The 20,335-nt window shown below is 34.3% G+C and overlaps 1 protein-coding gene across 3 annotated transcripts in view; it reads left to right on the top strand.

The window, feature by feature from the left end:
- LOC110101077 (protein decapping 5) overlaps window positions 1-1,242 on the top strand; it is a 56,635-nt gene extending 55,393 nt beyond the window's left edge. For all 3 annotated transcript variants that reach the window (XM_028696189.1, XM_028696188.1, XM_028696187.1), the window contains 4 exons: window positions 144-332; window positions 481-588; window positions 663-948; window positions 981-1,242. In XM_028696189.1, coding sequence (XP_028552022.1) covers window positions 144-332; window positions 481-588; window positions 663-812 — 447 coding nt within the window. In that variant the 3' untranslated portion in view covers window positions 813-948; window positions 981-1,242. The remainder of the gene's footprint in view (window positions 1-143; window positions 333-480; window positions 589-662; window positions 949-980) is intronic.
- The last annotated feature ends 19,093 nt before the right edge of the window (window positions 1,243-20,335 follow it).

Raw genomic sequence — 20,335 nt, 5'->3', positions numbered from 1 at the left:
ATCGTATGTTTCCCCAATTTCTGCAGATATTTTCCCTCAAAACTCCATTCTGCATTCATGCACTGAGCAGTGACATACTTTCCAAATGCATTTTTTCTTACTGATAAAATGAGTATTGGTTCTTCGATGTAATCTTCTTGCAGTATTCTCGCCCAGTCCAAATGTTCAAAGAAGAGTTTGATTTCACTGCAATGAATGAGAAGTTCAACAAGGATGAGGTCTGGGGCCAGCTTGGTAAAAGCAAAGCCCATTCCAGCACCAGGGAAGTAGAAGATGATGAAGCTGATGATTATGATGAAGAAACTGAATTTGCTGAATCTCTGGATATCAAGGTATATACCGTTTCTTCGCTGTCTTCCTACCTTAGCTTTTGGCTTCCCTCTCTACCTACCTTACCGTTTATTCCCTTCTCTCTCTGTGACTCAACACCAAAGTTTTTGCTTTGAATCCTTACTAATATTGTTTTTCTCTCTTGTGAAGCCTGTTTATGTCAAAGATGACTTTTTTGATACCCTTTCACGCAACACTAACGATCAAACTAGCAATGGTAGGATCAAGTATTCGGAGCAGTTGAAGATTGACACCGAGGTATGCTGGACAGTCCTTGCAGATCTCTTGTACATCCCTACGTGTCATGATGATGATCTATTTTGCTTTTTCAGACTTTCGGCAATTTTCAAAGAAATAGACCTCCTGCTTATGGAGGTCGAGGGCTTCGTGGTGGCCGAGGACGAAGCTCGTACAATGGTAGTAGTGGCTATGGATACTCTTTGAGGGGACGAGGTTATAGTGGGATCAACCGGGCATCATAAAACTGTTGTATTTGGCGGATTAGTTAAGTCCATCAGTTAATTTTGATCATTCGATCTGCTTGGATGAACAATAGAGAAGTTACCTGGTTTTTTAGAGCATCAAAGATCTGTTTCTTATTTCTTCAAAAAAAAAAAGGTCTGTTTTTCTTCAAAAAAAAAAAAAAAAAGGCCTGTTTCTTTCTTATTTGGCCGAGGGTTTACTTTGCGTCCGTATTCAGCACTAGGCTTGCCTTTCTTTTTGGTCTGACGCATCGTATTTTCTCTTGCAGAAACTCATGTAAATGTTTTGTAATTGAGATAAACTCCAAGAGATTTTCCCTTGAGTTTGGTTCATATATAACACTTGAGTCGAAGCAAGGTATAAACAGTACTGTTGTGCCTGGAAATTTTGCAGTAGTAGAGAAATATAAATTTTAGCGTTCTAATTTTTTATGAAGACTCAACATACAAATAGATGAAAGATATGGTTGCAGTATTCATAAGAGACATCAAAATTTTTATGTGGAAATCATTGAAAAGAAGAAAAAACTATAGGGCCTTACTCAATTTAAAAGAATCCATTATTATTTGTATTTGATTACCTTCCTTAGGGGAAGGCGCTCGATGTAGACAATATGCATCATATAAAGTGCATTACATGGTGGGAGTTCGAAGAATCAGTGTTGATATATTCATTTGGTCGACATGATCATAGTTAGAAAGCAATGTAGGTTAGAAGGATCATAGTCAGGCTACGAAGGTTGAAAAGAACATAGTTGACAGGTGACGAATGTCAGAAAGATCGTAATCTGATGATGGTAGTTGGGGAGATCTTAGTTTGAGGGTGGTAGTCAAAGAGATCATAGTTGACGGTGACAGAGGCTAGAGAGAGCAAAGTCGATGGGCAACGGAGGTCGGAAGGATCGTAATCGAGCGAGGGAGTTTTGAGAGACTATAGTTGGTGGGTAATGGTGGTTAGAAAGATCGTTGTCTGGCGATGGAGGTTGGAAGGATTGTAGTCAGCTAGTGATGATGGTAAAAAGGTCATAATAGAACAGCGGAGGTCGGAAAGACCTTAGTCAGGTGAAGGTGGTCAGAAGGATCGTAATTGGATCACAATGATTGAATAGACCGTAGTCATTGATGGATAGAAGTTAGAAGGACCGTAATCGATGAGAGACGGAGGTGGGAAAGACCATAGTAGGATGAAAGGTGGTCGAAAGGACCATAATCGATAGGTGATGGAGGTTGGAAAGATCATAGTCGAGTGACAACTAGTGGCTGGGCAAAAGTCTGACGATGGTAGGTGATAGGGAATAAATCTGACATCAGTTGGTGATTAGGTGGAAGTTAGGTAATAGGTGGTAGTTGGGCAAAAATTTGTCCACAGTTGGTTGCTAGGCGAAAGTCCATCAAAACTCCGATGACGATTGGTGATCAGGCGGTTGTTGAGGAGGAGCTTGGTGGCAAGAGAGATCCCAGAAGTCTCTTCCTGTCCTCTCTTCCTTCATTCCTTCCTTCTTCTCTAATTGCTTGCTCTCCTTTCATGTGAAGAAAGAGGGACTATTTATAGTTTTTTGGGAATTACATTGCTAGTAAATAGGGAGAAGATTGAGAGCAAGTTGAGAGTGTTTTCAATGGATGGCTGATATCAATTCCCTTGATCATTGATCATTTATCGAGCATTTGAGTGTCTTAATGATATCAAAACTCAATAAATGTGTGTTCGTTGGATTTGTCTCGTCGATCCGCTTTATTCGACTATAAGAATGTCACTTTTGGAAATTGTTTGGTCATCTAATTCATGGTTTGAACTTTCCAAATGCACATTGTGGCCATGATTTGAACCCATCTAGCCTTGGATTTGGTCAAATTTAGTGTCATTGGGTTTGTCTTTTTGAGACATTTAGTTTGACTATAAGTTTGTTGAAATAAGAGTTAAGATGTTCCCAAATTTAAATTTAGAAGTTTTCAATGTGAATTGTCTTGAGATTCATGCTTGATCAGTAAAATTTTATCATGATATATATTAATTATCATCTTATTATTAGAGATCAAAGTCTGTAGAGTCTGAAAATATGTGTCAAATCTCCTTAAATCGCTGCAATGTAAAATTATAATTTTTGGGTAATTATGAGGCATGACCACTCCATGGACATCAACATGAACATCATCTCGGGGCCATGAACTAATTAAAATACTCTTAGTCATAAATTAAGCATGTCGAGAAGTTATGACATTTATTGGACCAAAAAATATTAAAAATATTATGTTCCAAAACTTTAAAAATTACTCAAAATTGAATGTGGAGGGTTCCTTGAGTTTTGAATGTGTCAAAATTGAGCTCGGATTGTCAAATAATATTTTTGGGGACCCCAAAAACATCCAAATCAGACCGTCCCAGCCAAAAATTGGGCTTAGACCTGATGCTACTGTAATTATCAAGCACAGTAACAATCTGCTATAGTAACCTGCTCCTATAGTACCATTGCTACAGTATCGTTGTTGCAGTAACTACACTTTTTTTAAAATATGAATAAATCTTCGAATTTTCATTTTTTCTAAGAATATTTTAAGAATTTTTTTTTTTATTCTTGTAGAATATTCTTCCTTCTTTTTCACCAATAAATAGCTCCCTTAGGGATAGGGGAGAAATTGTAACATTTCTTCTTCTCCTTTCTTCCTCCAACCTTCTTACAATAGTGGCCTTCCACCCATAAAGAGAGCTGATGATTTCAATAGACAAGCATAATTTTGATGATAATTGAGTGAAAGTTTGATGGTGATCGATGGCGGGTTGAAATTTGATAGTGATGGATGGTTAGGTGAAAGTCCAACGGTGATCAATGACTGAGTGGTGAAATGAATGAGACAATTGGACGGTGTACTGCTAATAATAGCCGAGTGAGAGGTCGATGATGGCTGATAATTGGTGAAGGATCGACGGTGGATATTAAGCGAAGGGCCAATAATTGTGGTGGTTGAATTATACTCTGTTAAGAGTAGTAGGCAACCATGATAATTGGAGGATACTAGTGAACGACCTGATAGAGGTGGCCAAGCAATGTGCCAATGGAAGCATTTTAACACCATATAAAAAGTGCCAAATATTCGAAGGCTTGCTCCAATCTTTCCTTGATGAAAGAGAAGCTTCATTTTATTGGAGATAGTATACTGATGGAGGCAGGTAGAGGATATATTGATGAAGGGGAGCAAGCAATATGTTGATTGCATAGTCTAATGGCATACTCATGTTGCCAATTAAGTGAAGGCCTAATAATTTGATAATGGTTTGCAAGAAGTTTTATTATGTGCTGATTATTTCTTCATAAAGATCCAAGAGGGACGTGTGCATTCCTTCATTGCATGAGAGAAGAGAGCCTTTCATAATAGATATATTATCATTAAAGGATATATAAGACTTTAAGAAACCTCCGTCCATTGATAGGCTTATTCCTAGCCAGGCATCCTAGGATTCTCTTTCTATTTCTGGTAATGATGATATTGAGAACGAGCTGAGAAAAATATCTTCAAGTGAAGATCTTGTGATAATGTAATTTTTTATTATGGGATACTTTTGATCGTCTCTTTTTATTTGAGATATTTTTCTATGAGATTGATGTTTATTTAAAATAATGAATAAGAAAAAAAAATTCTTATGCAATTTTCATACTTTGATTTATTTCCCCCTATTTAGAGCAACGATAATAAAGGAATTTATTCTTTCTATAATTTTTACCCTTTTAAGGTTGTTTAATAATCATAAAAATATATCTATTATGAGGGTTTTTTTAGCCTTTTAATATTTTTAGTTATTTAAACATTTTGAGATTTTTAGCTCTATAAAGTTTTTGGTGTATCAGTGCCTTTTGAGACTCTTAAAATGTTAGGTCTTTAAGTAAGTGATGACCTTGCCAATCACTTGCTCTCATGGAGTCTTTTTAGTGAGGACCCTATCCACTATTAGCTTCCCTTCGAGGCTACCTCATATATGAATCTTCCTGGGTTATTTGTTAGAGCATTGTTTAATGATGTTAAGAGGTTGAGAGGAATCCATAAAGGATGTTTGACCTATTCGATATTATTTATCAGAGCACTGCTTGATAACATTAACCTATATGAAAGAGTTTAAAATAATTTATTAAGGATGTTTGACCTATTCGAAGTTGTTAGTTAGAGAATTGCTCGATGATGTTAACCTGTATGAAAAATGCTAAGAGAATCCACTGAGGATGTATTACATATCCAAAGTTATGTATCAGAGCATTAGTCAATGACATTAACCTATATGGAAGAGGTTGAGAGAATATGCTAAGGATGTATGACCTATTTGAGGTTATGTGTTAGAGCATTTCTCGATGATGTTAACTTATGTCGGATCGAATCCCCTTGAGATTGATCATCTAGTGATTGAGACATAATTAAGATTGTATATTTTGTGAATTAAAGATTTTAAGATTTGATTGACATCCTCTTATAATGTTTGACCTATCTGAGTTTCTAGCAAAAGAATTGCTTAATAACATTAACTTATATGGATGAGGTCGGATTTAATCCCCCATGGATTAATTATGCCTAGATTGGGAGGGGATGAATTCCGCTTGTATCCTGAATCAAAGGTAAAGAATGTTCTATCTTTAGACCGTTACTATATTTTTTTAGGATGAGATTAAGACCTTGCCTAAGGAGAAAAAGTCCAACTATGAATTGTATAAAGCTTACAATTTATTGGAAGCATCCTTGCATTTGCTATAAGCTTTATGAAAAAATAGTTTCCTACAATATTAAATTAGATGATGAAAGCATTGGAGGAATTTTATTGGCTATAGTTGAAATTAAATATTTCCCCAACCCACACATAATCCCCATGAAATATATAAATAAATGACTAAAGTTAGGATGTTGACATGAATGACCTTCTAGGATTGGAGCAAAAGTTTCCCCCACTCAGAAACGACATTCCCACATAAGACGCAAAACTATTACATCCTAAAATATTCATGATGGTAAAGAAATATAAATGTTAGCTTTCTATATTTATACAAAGATCCAACACAAACTGATGAAAGATATGGGGGGTAGTGTTTATATGAGACACCAAAATTTTTATGCGAAAACCATTAAAAAGGGGGAAAATCATGGTGCCTTGCCCGGTTTAAATGAATACACTAGTATTTGCATTTAATTATAAATGAGGCCCTTCCTTAGGGGAAGGCCTTTGCTCGATGTAGTAAATATACATCATATAAAGTGCATTACATGGTGGGAGTTTGAAGAATTAGTGTTGATATATTCATTTGGTTGGCAGGACCATAGTCAGCAAGCGATGCAGGTTGGAAGAATCATAGTTAGGCAACAAAGTTCAAAATAGATCATAGTTGGCAGGTGACAGAAGTCAAAAAGCTTATATTTAGGTGACAGTGATTAGGAAGGCGATTGTTAAGAGATGATAATCAAAGAGATCATAGTCGGTGGGCAACGGTGGTCAGACAGAACATAGTTGGGCGAAGGTGGCCTAAAGGACCGTATTCAAGTGACGGTGGTCAGAGAGACCGTAGTCGGTTGGCAAAGGAGGATAGAAAGATTGTTTTTTAGAAGTAGAGGTTGGAAGGCATGTAATTGGCTAGTGAAGATAGTAAGAAAGATCGTAATCGAATGATAAAGGTCAGAAAGATCATAGTCGGGTGAAGGTAGTAGGAAGGACCATAATTGAGTTACAATAGTTAGAGAGACCGTAGTCGTCCAATGATAAAGGTCAAAAATTTCATAATTTAAGGGTAATGAAGGTCAAAAAGACCATAATATGATAAACAGTTGTAAGAAGTATCGTAATCGCCGGGTGACGGAGGTCGAAAAGACCAAAGTCAAGTGACGACTGGTGAATTGGCAGAAGTCCATCAACGACTAGTGAGAAGGCATAAATCTGACATTCATTGGTAATCGGGCAGAAGTCTAGTGACATCTAGTAGTTGGGAAAAAGTACGGTGATAGTTGGTGGCCAAGGAGAAGTTTTCCAAAAGTTCGACATCATTTGGTGACAGGATGATGGTTGAGGAGGAGCTTGGTGGAAAGGGAGATCTAAGGTTTTTCTTCCTATCCGCTTTTCCTTCCATCCTTCCTTCCTCTCTCCTTGCTTGCTTTCCCATCATGTAAAGAATGAGGGGTTATTTATAATTTTTTTGGGATTGACATGGCTTTTAAATATGGAGAAGATCAAGGACAAGTTGGGAGTGATTCCAATGGATGACAAATATCAATTCTCTTGATTATGAATAGTTTATTAAGCATTTGAGTTCCTTAATGATACCAAAATTCAACCATCTTAGGCTCGTTCGAATTGTCTCAACGAATTGCTCATTTTTACTATAAGCATGTCTCTTTTGGAAATCATTTGGTCATCCAATTTTTGGTTTAAACCTTCCAAATATGCTTTGGGTCCTTCATTTGAACCAATTTGGCCTCGGATTTTTGGTGTAAACTAACTTTGTCTCTCTCATGTTAAATCTTTGAATCCCATTTTCATCATATTTTGTCCGAGACAACTTTAATATACCAGCACATCTAACCCTGCTGATTCTCATATCAAGAATTTTCATTACTAGACCCATATTTTTTAATTTAAACTCCTTTGATAGCAGTTCCTTTAGACATATTATTTACTTCATATCTGACCCTATAACCAAAATGTCATATATATACCAAAATAAAATAATATAATAGCTATCAAAATGTTCAAAAAAAAATTGTAATATTCTTGGCACTTTTTGTAGCCATTATCTAACATAAAATTATAAAATCTTCTATATTATTGCCTTGGTGTCAACTTCCTCCCATATAAGTTACTCCTAAGTCCACACAATAGATATTCATTAACTGTGACCACATATCCCTGAGATTGCATCATGTATAATTATTTATCAAGGTCATCATTAATAACCATTATCTTTATCCATATATGCTAAATGTAAATCCTCCACTGCAACCATGCTTAGCAAAACTTTGATTGTAGTTATCTTCACCATTAGAGAGATATTTTTAGTGAAATCTACTCCTTCCTTCTACTGAAAACTTTTAACTACAAGCCTAGCCATGTAGTATTTACTACAATTAGATTTTTCTTTCAACATGTAAACCGACTTGTTCTGTAGTGCTCTCTTGCCACTTAGTAGCCTTGTGAACTCCCAAGTTTTATTCAACTCAGTGATTGCATCTCATCATTATAATTTAAATGATAAAATTTAATTTTTTTTATGAGTTTAATTGTGACATGCAATACAAAAAGTTATAAATTTAACCATCTCTTTAAAATTGTAAATTTATCATAAAATTATGTAATCAATGGAAAAAATATTACAATACATTAATCTAAAAAGTCAACAACTCAGTCACAGTTGTAAATTCACAATCACTAATCCAAATGTAATAAAATATTCATTTATTAAGAACTATCAATAACACCATAATCTTTCAAATTTTTTTGAAGAAATATTAGCAATACTAATTAATTGTTCACCAAAAATAATCTTTATCGTGCATGAATCTTGAGGCATATTCAAGTTGGAAAATTTAAAAATTAAATTTTGGACCATATGAACTCCAATTTTAGCAAACTTATAGTCATTATAAACTCGAAGAGACAAACCCAATAGTCATTATAAATATTTCATTCCAACAAAATCGGCCCAAAGTTGTCATTACAAAACCAAAGCAAAGATAATGCTGAAGAAAAAGTTAAGTTCCATAAGGACAAGCAAAAACCTCAAAAAGTTTTTTTACTAAACTCTGCTTCAAATTCATCTGGAACAGAAGGAGAAGAGGAAGTGAAAAATCTATGCTTAATGCCAAAGAGCTATCTTAATTAGTTTGATCAAGATGAGGTATGTGAACTTTCATATGATAAATTACTTGCTATTTTAGAAGAAATTCATGATTATTACAGGAAACTGAAAAAGAATCAAGCTAGCTTGAAAACTAAATGCTTAGTTCTACAAAAAGAAAATAAAATGCATAGAAAAGATGGTTCTGATGATGATAAGGATCATATGGCTTTGCTGGATGAGTTTGATGAATTGAATAAGAAATATTCTACTTTAACTGAAATGCATGAGTCTTTAAAATCATTACATCTTTATTTAGAAAAGTCCTTTAAAGAGTTAGAAGCATGTGTTAATATTTTAGATCTCAATGAGCACTTGTTAAAAATTAAAATTTTTGCTATTGAAAGTGCTAAGGAAATATTGTTAGAAAAAGTAAAGGCTTTTTAAAATAAACCTGATTGTAAGCACCCATCATGTTATACATCTCATAAACCTAAGAATAGGAATCATAACTATCATAGGTTAGTTAACCCTTTCCATAATTTTAGATCTTATTCATATGGCAAGTTAGGACACATTAGCCACACTTACACTATTCATTGCAGAACACATTGGGTGTGGAGATCACAACATGATATGCATTTTGACAATTTATTCAAATTTAAGAAGGGACCAAAACTCACTTAGGCTCCCAAAATTGTTCTTCTATGATCTTTAGATTTGAGGGCTCTCACAAAAGACCCAGTGAGAGCATGTGGTTTTTGGGCTCAATATTTTTTCCCAATCACTTAAAATCAACCATTTATGAGCTTCTTAATGAATGTATTTTTTATCTTATGATTTTTTGTGATTTTATTTTTTCATGGTCTTATTATTTTGGTTTTGTCATTTTCGTTCTATATGATTATGTCATGATCATCACACAAACCACCTTACTTAATTTCACTATCTTCTCTACAAATCAATAAATTTTTTTAATCATATTGTACGAACCACATAGTGTACGATCTAAAAATCACTGCTTAGATCACAACCATGGGCTTGATAAACGATCCATATTACTTATATCATTGACCATTATACTATACAAACACCTCTTCATATTGTACAATAAACATGTCAACTCCATTTGGGATGAATTGAATTTAGTTTGGTATGACATTTATTGTTTATCGTACTGTACGAACATTCGTACGTACTGTACAAAATTTTTTATCAATAATTGTATAGCTTAACTCCTCAGGATGAGATCCATGTCTCTAATTGTCTCGTATGATATATGATTGTACGATACGATCACACACAACTTTTTAACGAAATGTATGGCCAAAATAATTGCATATGATTGTTTCGTTTGATCCCACGATCGTACAGTATGATATAAAGTTTTTTTCTATTTAAAGAGCCAGCCACTTTCAAACTTTTCACACCTCTCTTAATATCCCTCCTTCATAATTTCCAATCCTTGCAATGGCCGATGGGAAACAAAATCATCAAACCCAGGGGTTTTCTCCTCTTAGAGCACTACAAACGGGCATTTTCTGATAGCTATGGATGAAGTAGCCTATAAAAAGTACAATGAAGCAAATATCACACCCTCCAAACTTTTGAGTCAATAAGCTCATAACTTCCCTGTAATGAACCTTTTCAAGTCAACTGCACTTCAATTTCTGCTAAATTTGGCCCATCCCTTCCATTCTAAAATCCTATATGAATTTCTCGCAAACCTTAGGATTAGTGGGGATGCTACGATTATGACCAAAAAAGACATAAGAATAAACCTTCAACTAAAATGTAGAAATAACCAAAAAAGACATAAGAATACACCTTCAACTAAACACCCAAAGAAATAAACCTATAGCCATGTACTCCATATCCAATTTTGACTAGAGTGTTATGAACCTTCTGCTAAAAAATGTTGCCCTTAATTTTCACCAACCATTGATTCAGGCCCTTAACCAAATTCTAGGGTTATCCAGCACGTTATGAGAACTTCAATCATAGCTAAAGCTAGAGAACGAGTAAATATGACTCTCTTAGTGTCAATTACGACCTATTTCACATGTCAAATACCCAAATGGATGAAGCTTAAATGCTAATTGACTACATCCAAAACATCACTTGCATTTGACTCCTAGCCAATAGGAGAAATCAGAACATTGCCTTAGGACATGTGATAGGATATATACTGTTTAAAAAAATACAACATTAGATATCATGAACCTCTTGATCACATTCCAACCATCTTTTTGAATGCCTCTTTTAGAAAGCTATTTCATCAGGATTAGGAGCCTGAAGATTTTCTCTTTGATGATGAGGGAGAAGTTGCCCCTGTAATTGATCCTATACCTACACCATCTCCTCAACACTACCAATATGAGAAGTTGATTCAAACTTTTTATAGAATGGAGACTCGCCTAAATCAACAGCAGTTCCAACACAACAATGATATGGGTTAGTTCAGGGAGCAGTTTGGGAACATTAAATAGCAGTTCACTACAATCCAACAGTAGTATAACACTTTTAGCCAGTTCTTCCAACCACCTCCACCTCCACCTTCTGATCAAGATCCATCACCGTACAAGTTTCTTTTGTTCTTGTTGTGTTTGTACTATTTACTTTTAAGTCTATGCATGTCTATTTGTATGTTGTTTTGAAATGGAATTTTTCTTTCAAGTCCTTATTGTGTAATTTTTTTCTTCCTTAAAAAAGGGGGTTGTTTTTTCTTTCAAAGGTATTTTCACTTTTTTTATGCTCGTAGATCTCATTTCTGTGCTCTTTGCTTAAAAATTCTTCAATCTACAAAATTTATGTTTTTTGTTGATCGTATTGTATGACTTATATCGTATTGTACAAACAAACTCACATTGTACGAATAAAATTATAATGTATTAATGAACTCATATTGTATGAATTAGAGTGTACAACTTGACTTGGCCTAAACTGTGCTTTTTTTATTGTGTAAACATACTTCTACTCTTACTTAAAAGGGTTAAATAAGTAATTGCTCACAATTCTAAACTAACAAGATCAAATTTCATGAATTTGCATATCCCATTTTTATTTTCTTTGCTTGATAATTCCTTGTGAATGCTTAAAAATCCAAATCAAATTATAATTAAGATAGTTGAAATGAAATATTTTTTACTATATTACATATTTTTATATCAAGGGTATATTCTTCAAATTCAATGAATGAAATTAATTATTTTTATATATCAAGCTTTTATTCATGTTAGAAAAGCTCGAGTTTACTTTGTAGATTATTCCTCCCTATATAAGAGAGTGAGTTATTGTTCTCTTCTATTTGAAAGATAACCTTACAACTAAAATTCTTAGAGATTTAGAAAGGAAGCAATTGTAATAATTCAAAAGAGGCACAAAATGAGCCCAAAATCAAAATATGCATAATGACACCAAAAATAAAAGATGCACGAAGTGTATCAAAAATAAATGATGTGCAATGTTTGCATAAAACTATTAAAAGACAAAATGAGCTCAACCTAAATTAGTTTCTCTTTATGGTAAATCTTTAAGTCTTCAAAAATTATGATGTTTCATAATTTGTTTAACACTTAATTTTGAAAAATCTTGGTTCTTCATTCATCACTTTTACATTATTTTTCTATTTGATATATTTTATGCTAGTAGTATGAAAAGACTAAGTTTCCTTATCTAATTACAATTCTTGAATTAGATTCTTTTTATTTAAACAAAGGATTTTAACTTGTAAAGTTGGTAAGCTGGATGTGAAAACTCTAGAATCAAATTCTTTAGTTGTAAGATAGTCAACACTTCTCTTAATTATCCTTTTTGTGTGTAGAGTAAGTTTATTATATTCAGAAAATGCCCATTCAAGTTAATATAGGTGTGATATATTGAGTTGTTAATCTATCTGCATCTATTTGTTTCCTAGTTCTATTTTTGTGTTTGTTCATGTGTCTGTTTCTATTTTTTTTCTTCCTGTTGTTTCCCTCTTTTTATGATGTCGAAAGGGGGAGTAGTATTTTTTTGTTCATTGTTATTATTATTTGTTATTATTGTTTTTGTTTCTTTTTACACTACCTTTTTATATTTCTTTTACTTGAAATTAGATTTCATCAAAGTGGGAGACTTGTGTTTGTTGATTGTCTCTTCATTTTGTATTGTTATCTTTTATAACGGTGGAATTTTAGAAGAAAGCAATTTTTGAAAAAAATCCTAAACAATAATATTTTCCATTATAAAAAAGTGGGAGATTATTGCAGATTTGATCTAAAGCACTGTTTTTGTGTTTTGATGATAGCAAACATTATTGTGTCTTATACTACTTTTAACTATTTCTTTGATATTGTGTTTTGTTGTATCTGTACTAATATTTTAGGAATTCAGTCCACCGTTCACTTATAATTCTGATTAACTCAAGATTCGGTAGACTATGATTTTAGTCTGTTATTTCCAAATTATTATGTATTTTTTCCTTTATTGAGTCATATCTTATATTTGGGTGGATATCTTTGCTAAGAAACCTTACACACACACAGGGAGAGAGAGAAAAATATTTTTGAGATAGTCTTTTTTTTATAATTCATACTATATGATTTTTCTTCATACTGTATGATACATGTATTATACTATATGCTTTTAATTCATACCAAATAATACATTGTGCTTTGCAAACCTTAGCCGCCAAAGTTAAGGAAGATTCTAATTATGTACTTAAAAGTATAATTTGAATCGTATTATACGCACTAATTAAAATCTTTCTTAATTAATCCCAAGATTTTTGGCAATCAAATCATGAACATTTATTATGATTGATTGTATTGTATGAAATAGTTCATACTGTATGATTATATGTGTACAAAATTGGTCATCCCTTAGATCATACCAAATAAAATCCATTATTTTTGTATTTATCATACAGTACAATATCTATAGTGCTGGACGATCACCCGTGTATGAAGTTGGACATCCCAAGGATCTTCCCAAATTAATTGAAGGAATTTCTACATATCGTACCATACAAATTGTGATCGTACTATATGATGTATTATAAAAGTTGAATAGTTTGTTTGAATGATCTTGCTAGATGACTCTAAATTGAGCTGATTATACCATATGATATGTCTATCATACTATATGAACATAAGATGGATCTCTTGTGAATTAGGGTATTTTATTCCCTATATTTAAGGATCTCTAACACTCTTATTTGATATCTTTTGTTACTTAGTCTTCTTGAGAGGGAGCTTGAGGGAGAGAAGAAAGAGAGCTTGGTGAGAAAAGAGAAGGAGATTTTGGTAGGGAGAAGTTCTGAGGGGATTCATAAGATTGCTCCAAGCAAGGATCTTGCCTAGTAGATACAAGAGTTTTCATGGAATCTCTATGGCTCCAGAGAAAAAGATCTTCAACAAAGATCATGGTTCTCTAACCGTCACCTGGAGTGTGAAAATAAATTTATGTTTCTTTGACCATCACTAGGACGGTGAAAATAGAGTTAAAGTTCTCTACCGGTAAAAGATTTATAGTTCTTTATCCCACCGGGGAGGTGAAACTACATTTATACAAGCTTCTCCGCCTTTCTATGGGAGCAAAAGGAGAGTCACTTAAGTTTAGTGTAATATTTGGAGAGAGAGTCTCCAAGGATTGGACATAGGTCATGTTAACCAAAACACTATAAATTTTGGTGTGTTATTTCTATTTATTTTTTTTGCATTTTAATTTTTGCACTCTTTTGTGATTTGATCTATGGTCAAAATATCTATTTTTTGTTATTGTAAAATTAGTTCTATTTTTGCATCTAAAGGATTAAAATTCTTGTTTGATTAAGAATTTTTAAAATAACCAATTTGCCCCCTCTCATGAACTTTCAAACCACCATTAAACTTCCACCCAACCATCATCGGATAACCACTTGGCTGTCGACCACTTCCAGATTACCACCTAATCATCGAGCAATGCCATACTTCATCTCAACCGTCGTTGGGCTTTCATCCGACTGCCACTGAACTTCAACTCGGCCTTCAACCTTTATTGGAATTTCATCTGACCATCATCAGATAACAACCTGGTTACCAACCGTTGCTAGACTATAACAAGGCCATCGACCATCGCTAGACTTCTGCCAAGCAATAATCAGACCACCACAGTGTCGCTGACAACTGCCAAACTACCTTTTGTCCATAGAAAACCATTAGACTTCCTCTTGAATGCTTATTATTGCTAGACATTTGCTCGACTATCATCGGATAGCCACCTAGCTACAAACCTCTACCACCTACCGACTACAATTTCTCATATCACCATCACCTGCTGACTATGGTTCTTCAGGTCACCAATGCCAGTCGACTATGTCCCCTATAATTACCCTTACCCACTGACTATGTTCCCTCTAACCACTACCACCTACCAAGTATGATCACTTCTACCAACATCGCCCGTTGACTATGGTCCCACCAACCTCCCTTCACCCTCCAACTATGATACCTCTAATCATCGTCAGATGACTACAATCCTAATGAACAAACAAATATTTCAACTCTCTTTTAAAAATAACTATAATATAATGAACTATATAAATTATGTATTTGCTACATTAAGCCATCACCCTCTTCAGAGAAGGGTTATTATTTGTAATTAACCATTAGTACTAGTATAATCATTTTAATTAGAATAAGCCCCACAGTTTTCTCCTCTTCAGGGTTTTTCGCATAAAAATTTTAGTGTCTCTTATGACTTTCGCACCCATCCCTCTTTATCTATATATGTGTAGGATTTTCGTTTAAAAGTAAGGCATTAAGCTCTTTATCTCTCTACCGCTATAAATTTTCAATTTCATAATAGTTTAGCAAAATATATGGGACCTTATTCCTAGTTGGGGGGCAACCTTTACTGCAACCTTGAAATGTCATTTACATTAATATTCTAAGAATGATTGAAGAATGGTAGTCCCCTTATCATGATATATTATCATGTTTAAATGAAGTCCTTTAATATTAAGATCAACTCCATTGCAATTGCGAGTAGAAAGTGTTCTATAGCATTTCAACCATCAACCATCATTACATTAATTCTATGAAAATAAGATTTGGACTAGCGGGTAACATTGGCTAAGAATTTAAATATGGTTGTACTCAAGTAAGTCCTTATAATATTTTACTTGTCCAAAAAATACTCTTGCTAGCAACGTTTTATTATAAAGATTATCAGGATTCAAACGAATCCTAAACTTTATATATTCCCTAGTTGGACTAGTACTCCTTGGGAAATGTTATAGTTTTAACCTTAAAAAGGTAGTGATGATCTAAAGATAAGTCATTTTTCAACTTCCATTTGGAATATATGGGGAACTCGCACACTCACAATTAAGGCATAATCAATCCAAGCGGGATGCGATTCAACCTCTTTCATATAGGTTAAAAATATCGAGAAATACTCTAAAGAATGACCTCATATATGCTAAATATCCTTAGTGGGTTCCCTCTACCTTTTTTACACAAGGTAACACCATCAAGTAATGCTTTAGCAAATAAACTTTGATAGGATAAATATCCCTTATGAATATGTCTTAATATCATTGAGCAAGCTCTAACAAATAATATTGGTTAAGTTAAACATCCTTGGTGTATTCCCTCGACCTCTTCTATATATGCTAATGCCATCATGCAATGCTTTGACAAACAATCTTGGATGGGTCAAATATCCTTGATGGATTTTTTAGACTTCTTCCACACAGGTTAATATGATTGAGCAATGCTCTGATAAGCAACCTTGGATAGGTCAACATCCTTGATGGATTTCGCTCAACCATTTTCATATAGGTTATCATTATCTCAATTGGTTAATTCCATCAAATAAAACTTTAGCAAGCAACCATTAATAGGTCAAACAACTCTGATGGATTCCTCTTAACTTTTTTTATACAATACATTGAAGCATCTCCTCAAGTTCCTTCTTTAAGGAAATATCATAGCATTTTTCACCACCATGCCATCACTTAGTTCACACTTTCAATATACTGCTAGATTTCTGTCATTGGCTTCCCACTTGAACCCCTCCATCTAGTTGTCCGTTGTCTACCCATATCAGTATAGATGCTTATTGCCTTCAATACAGTATATCCTAATCATCATCATCATTGGCCCTTTGCCTGATTATCACTATTAGCCCATTATCTCCCAACCATTATCATCACATTATCTTCTAACTGACATTATCAGCCCCTTGCTTGATTACCATCATTAGCATACCCTCTAACTACCACCATTATAGTTTCTTGTGCAAGAAGACAAGCTTATGATTTGATTATTGACAATAATCCTTACACTCTTATCAGACAGCCTTTTCCCTACTAGGGAAGATGTGGGGCCTTATCATAAGATCGAGCCTTTAGAGCTATTGACGGTCTCGTAACTCCTTTTGGATAGTTTTTGAAGGAAGATTGGAGCCCACATCAGAGGACTGAGCCTTTATTGCTATTAATGGTTTTGTGACTCCTTCAGGACAGTCTTCGTTGGGGGATTAGAGCCAACATTATAGGATCGAGCCTTTTATCGCTATTGATGGTCTTACGACTCTTTCATGACAGTCTTCAGAGGAAGAGCGGAGCCCACATTATAGGATGAAGCCTTTACCAGGGATTGATGGTCTTTAAACTCCTATAGGATAGTCTTTTTCCCTATTATAAAGGAAGATTGGAGCCTACACAGAGGAATGAGACTTTACCAGAGATTGATGGTCTTTAGACCCCTCCAAGATGGTCTTTAGTCGTGTTATAGATGGGATTGTATCCTGTACAAGGGAGAAGGCCTTCACTAAAGATTAATGGTCTTTAAACTCCTCTATGAAAGTCTTTACCCAATGTTGAGGATGAAGACCAGAGGCTGTGCAGATGATCGGGCCTTCATCAAAAATTGCTGGTCTCCAAAATATTGCTAGTCCTTTTCTCCCTTAATTTATAGAAGAAAAATTAGCCTAGCTTAGAAGAACCAAGAATTTCCTCCACTCTAGGGTGGATATTTAGATTTTCTAGATTTTTTTTCATATTTTTTAAGCCACTCTAGGGTGGATATCCTAGAAAAGATCTAAGTGGGGGTAAGCTTGAAAATAATTTTAAAAAATTTTCTAGATTTTTTTTCATATTTTTTAAGCCAAAAATCAAAATTTCCAATTTTATTACAAATAAAAAGGGAAAAAATATTATACTAATATAAAATAGATATGAAGAAATACATTTATAATTATTTATTATGATCATTGAATTTTTTTTATTTTTCTAAAAGGTTTTGGAATAAAAATTTATTATTTTACTTTTTTTGAAAAATTTAAAAGAAGGAAAAAGTAAAAAAAAATGAAAAAAAATCAAAATGCCTCATGGAGGAGCCTGTAGTGCCATCTCAAAAGAGGAGGCCAAAAAAAATGAAAATAAAAATGATGGAAATTTTTCTTTTCTAAAAAGTCTGATTTGGACATTTTTGGTATTCTTAGAATAATTTTTCAATGTTCCAGATTCAATTTTATCAATTTCAGAGATCAAAAGAGCCTCTATGATCATTTTTAGGTTTTTCAAATGTTCTAGAGTAAATTTCTTTTTTATTTCTTTGCTTTGATTAATGTTCTAGCTTTAAGAATGCTAAAATTATATAAATATTTTTTGATTGTGCAAGATACAATGTCCAAAAAATAAAAGGATAACTGGTGCGTCACCAAAACTCGACTTGACTGTGCACGAATTTCAAGGCATATTCGAGTTGGAAACTTCTAAAATTAAATTTGAGGCCATATGAACTTCAATTTTATCAAACTTATTATCAAATTAATTGAAGAGGCAAACCCAATAACACTAAAACTAGTCCAATCCGAGCACAAATGCGTACAAATCAGGGTCCGAAGTTTATTTGGAAGGTTAAAAGTTTAAATTGGATGACCAAATGATATCGAAATATAGCATGCTTATAATGAAATTATGCAGCTCGACGAGATGAATCTAACGAGCCTAATATTACTTAACTCTGACTTCATTTGGGCACAAAATTTTTTAACAAACGCTCCTTAATTAATGGGATTAATATGGGTTTTTCGATGAAGCACTCTAAGTATGTCCATGATCTTGTACCTATTTACATGGCATTCCACTCTAAAAAATATATAAATAGACCCTCACTTATTGCATGAATCGGGGGCATGGGGATTGAACTATGACTTGAGATTAAAGAGATCTTTGAGGCATGAAGAGCTCTAGCACCAGTGTTGGCGAACCACCATCAATCGTTACTGGACAACCACCCAGCCCCCGACCATTAAAATCGCCAGACTTTTGCCCGACCATTACCAGACTACTACCGAAAAACCTCCATCGACTATCACCATATCACTATATAAATTTCACCCAACCATTATTGGACTATTGCCAAGCCACTAACTATTAACCCCCACCAGACTTCTTCTAGACCGCTGACCCTATTGAACTACCAATTGGCTATTAACTATTGCCCAACTTCTGCCTAATAGTTATTGGACTTCAACTCATCCGCCTACTATAACTAGACTTCCTTTCACTAGTGGACCATCACTATAATTCAACCAGACCATCTTCAAACCATCGCCCTTTAATGACCTATTGATCTCATTTTTGTATGAGGTCACTTGGACTAATCCTGACCCTAGATCATTATAGTCCATACCGATCTAGACTCTAGGATCCTCCTAGAATCTAGACCCTAGGATCTATTATAGACCTTAGAATTCCTCCAGACTAATCTTGACCTTGAAAGTTAATTAGGTATGTTAGGCTCATTATGAACTAGCCCAAGGCTAATTAAGATAGAGGTGAATTGGTATTTTAAATATCTTTAAAACCAAAATGGAACCAAACTAAAATTCACCAGAAAGAAAACACAATGCAGAAATTAAATGCAGAAATAATAAAGGAAAGAACACACCATATTTATAGTGATTCGGTCAAACCTTGACCTACGTCCACTCCTCAGAGGCACCCTCCGAGTATTGCACTAAACTAAGTGTCTCTCCTTTAGCCCCCACAACTAGGCAGAAGCCCTTACAAAATCACTTCCACCTTCCCTGGTGCGACGGAGTCGCCGGGTCCTTTGGCATCAAAGAGATCTTCTTCTTCTGTGAACTTCCCTTAAGACAAGCCTTGAATCCGATGGTATTAAGGTGCAAGCCTGTTGGAGCAACCGTGTGGAATTCCCCTCCACACTCCCTTGAGTCCCCCCTCACAGGATCTTCTCCCTTTCTTAAACTTCACATGTTCCTCAGTCCCTTTCAATCTCTCTCTTCATGTTTCCCCCAAAAGAATGAAGCTACAATGGCTTCTAAAGACACTTATAAAAGTGTTTTGTCAAAAGCTTAAATAGAAGATCTCAAAATGAGCTCATTAATGTAACTTTCCAACTTTATCATCCAGGCAGATAGGAATATCGTCCTGGCCAATCAGTACAAAATAAGCTCAATCAGCCGGGACGATTTGGGACAATCAGAAGAAAATTGGTTACATCGTCCAGGCCGATACAATATCATCCTGGTCGATTAGGTCAAATCCGAGTATAATCTTCCTGAACATCTTCCCCTCATTAGAATAAAACTTTAAAAATAGAGGAAATCAAATTTAAAAAAAAAAATTGAAAGAGAAAAAGATACAAATACAACAATACATTCTTCCCCTTTGACATTATCAAAAAGATAAGGAGCACAAAAGAAAATCTTTTTTAAAAAAAAAGAGAAAGT

Source organism: Dendrobium catenatum, unplaced genomic scaffold (assembly GCF_001605985.2).
Source record: "Dendrobium catenatum unplaced genomic scaffold, ASM160598v2 fragScaff_scaffold_716, whole genome shotgun sequence".
In the NCBI taxonomy this organism is placed as follows: Eukaryota; Viridiplantae; Streptophyta; class Magnoliopsida; order Asparagales; family Orchidaceae; genus Dendrobium; species Dendrobium catenatum.
The sequence above is the reverse complement of the archived record's forward strand: the minus strand, read 5'-3'. Positions and strand labels throughout refer to the sequence as shown.